General features: G+C 47.2%; 1 protein-coding gene across 1 annotated transcript; it reads left to right on the forward strand.

Moving 5' to 3' along the window:
• Positions 1 to 927: 927 nt before the first annotated feature.
• On the forward strand, positions 928 to 1,403 carry N7539_000726 (uncharacterized protein; the record flags this gene model as incomplete). The annotated part of the gene is made up of 2 exons (XM_056930330.1): positions 928 to 930; positions 1,041 to 1,403. The coding sequence occupies 2 exons, from the start codon at positions 928 to 930 to the stop codon at positions 1,401 to 1,403; spliced, it is 366 nt and encodes a 121-aa protein (XP_056794623.1).
• Between the last annotated feature and the right edge of the window lie 1,569 nt (positions 1,404 to 2,972).

A 2,972-nucleotide genomic window follows, 5' to 3' on the forward strand; every position in this document is an offset into this window, starting at 1 on the left:
GAAAAAGGAAAGGAAGAAATAAGGAAGATAAAGTACTACCTTAAATATCTATCGTAGGCGGGGCTATAGTAAGGCGGCAGAATCCTTATAGAAAGTCCTAGATAGAAGGTTCCTCTACAGAAGTAAACCGAAAGGTAAATAATCCTTAGGCTCTAGCGTATATATATATATAAGGCTTCTATTAATAACGCGTAGGTAAATATCTGATCTTATAAACGTAAACATCGATTATATAATCTCCTCCTCAACTCCCTAAGTCCATATCCATCAACTAGCCAACCAACCCACTAGTTAATACTAACTCGCTAGTCGGCTGACCAACTGGTCAGTGAACTCACTAGTTCACGGTGACTGACCAGTTGACTCATCCAACCAACTCCATACTCTAAGTCTGTTCACGAACTGGTCAACCGACTAGCCAGTTGACTATTAACTTGTTGCAGGGGAGCTTACTTAGTTTCCTATACTAAGTGACTGACTTACTTAGCGCGTACTACTAGCACGTTCTGTAAGATACTCAATAGGACCCGAGTCCGTATAAGGCTTAGCATAGCAACGGTACGGTTACGAGATACTCTGGGAATCCGCAGTAGAACTAGGCAAGTATAACCCTAGGGCAGCTCTACTCACAGTAACCAGCAGGCACCGCGTAACACATTAATCGCCCTGTCTTTGAACCGTGAAGCATAGTCATCATAGCACCTAACGACAGTACCGCAAGCAACGTTTCGAGCAGGTCGAACCCTGCTCCACCCACCAACGCGCAACTTATGGAGATGATCTCCCAGTTACAGGAACAACTCGTGCAAGCACAGAGCCAGCGAGTTACCACCGTCAAACCACCCAAACCTAAGTTCTATCAAGGAGAGCGAACTAAGCTTCGCGCCTTCTTGACTCAGATGGACATACAACTCCGCATCATTAACTATGGTGAGGAAGCCGACAAAGTCATCTACGCTTCTACCTATCTTCGCGGACAAGCATTCGAATGGTTTGAACCGTACATCAGAGAATTCAACGAGAAACCCCAGAAGGATTAGGGAGACGTCACCAAGGAAATCTTCGTATCCTATACGGTCTTCAAAAAGAAACTTGAACAGACCTTTGGGGATATCGATGCCGCGAGAACCGCGGAACGACGACTTAATCGACTGCGACAAACTGGATCGGCTAGCGTATACGCCGCCGAATTCCAGCAAATCATCTCGCACCTCGACTTCGACGACGACACCTACATCTGGCTCTTTGAGCGTGGCCTCAAGGAAGATGTGAAGGACGAGCTTATAAGGGTCGACAGACCAGACGAGCTCCACAAGATAATTGAGCTCGCGGTCAAGTTCGACAACCGACTCTATAAAAGGAAGCTCCAACGACGAGAACTCCGACAGGGAGGTAGCCGATGACCGGCACCACACCAATACCGCCGCTACGAGGGCAGGCGAGGGCAGTAACGACACCAACCGAGGGAGTCGTACAGCGACCCCTACGGACCACGACCTATGGAGCTCGATGCAGCGAGACTCCCCGCAGAAGAACAGAAAAGAAGAAAGGACAACAACCTGTGCTTCAATTGCGGCAAGCCAGGACACCGGGCGCGTGAGTGCAAGAGCCGGCACGACAACGCAAGGCCACAGCAGTTACGGGCAACCTAAGGCAACGAGGTTCGGCCCCAGCATCTAAGGGCCACCCAGGAAGGATGGACCCTGAGCTAAGACGAGATTCAGTCGGCCTACGAGGGCCGAGCGAAAGCCATACAACAAGCCACGAAGGGAAATAGCGTCGGTACCGTCGTAAACGATATCGAATACCGCGGCCTAAACAGCGCAGAGCACGCGATGGAAGAATTCCCAGAGATTGATTGGGAAAACATCGAGAGTCAAGGATAGACCCAGTACGGTCCCTAGAACACCATCGACTCCCAGGAACTATCGGACGGTTCCTAGAACGCGGGCGAAGCGATCCTGGAAACACTAGTTGAAATCCTAGGAACACCGGAGATCCTAGAAACTCTACCTACGCTCCCGGGAACGGCCGAACCTAAACAGCCTTAAGAGAACCCCTAGAAGTACTACTTAGCCAACGAGATATACCAAGTATAACGACGACAGGACAGTGAGTAGTATCCGTGTAAAAACACACGATGCTTATGCTAGGGATATATACGACACCCCGAACATGGCCTTAGAGCCATAGCCGGATATTACGATAATGACTATATAATCCACTACTAAGGAAAGCTTAACTACGGCCTAGAGCCAAAGCCGCTATGCTAGGAAAAGAAACCTAATTAGAAACCGGAGTACGCGGGACTCTAGTACGGAAACCAGAGGATAAACACAGAAAGATAACACCTCGTAGCGATAGCGTAGGGACGATACTTAAGAGTCACTGCTAATATTATACTTCGACTAACCTTAGTAATAATCGACTTAGGAGTAGTAGGGAATTTCATAAGCCTACGTTATCGAATACGCTACTCGATTAAAGACGTAGAGAAGCCACGACTATAACCGATTATAGGCCTTAACAGAGAGAGCCTCGGACCAGGAATCATATACGAGAGCGGACCCTTACTAATAGTTATCGGAGACTACTTCGAGGTTATTAATTTTAACATCACGAACCTCGGAGAATATAATATGGTACTGGGAGTACTATAGCTACGTAAGTATAATATAAATATTAACTAGTAAGCGGGAAATATAGTCTTCGATAGATACTCGTGTCGATAGACGAGCGAGAAATAGACCGGAAAGAGCGAACTTAATACGCTAAAGAGACCTAGCTCCGGGGAAGTAGGTACTTATAGAAACCCTTACGAAGGCGAACTTAAGAGGAGTTTTCGGCTAGGAGGTAGGCCTAATAATAGGAGAGATATAGTCGATATTAGCGTTATCGCTACTATAGAATAGTAAGCGGATATAACCGACGACGAACTAAGGGACTACGTCCTTATCGACTATAATAAGAAA

Source organism: Penicillium diatomitis, assembly GCF_028827545.1.
Source record: "Penicillium diatomitis strain IBT 30728 chromosome Unknown utg000001l_segment0_segment0, whole genome shotgun sequence".
NCBI lineage: Eukaryota > Fungi > Ascomycota > Eurotiomycetes > Eurotiales > Aspergillaceae > Penicillium > Penicillium diatomitis.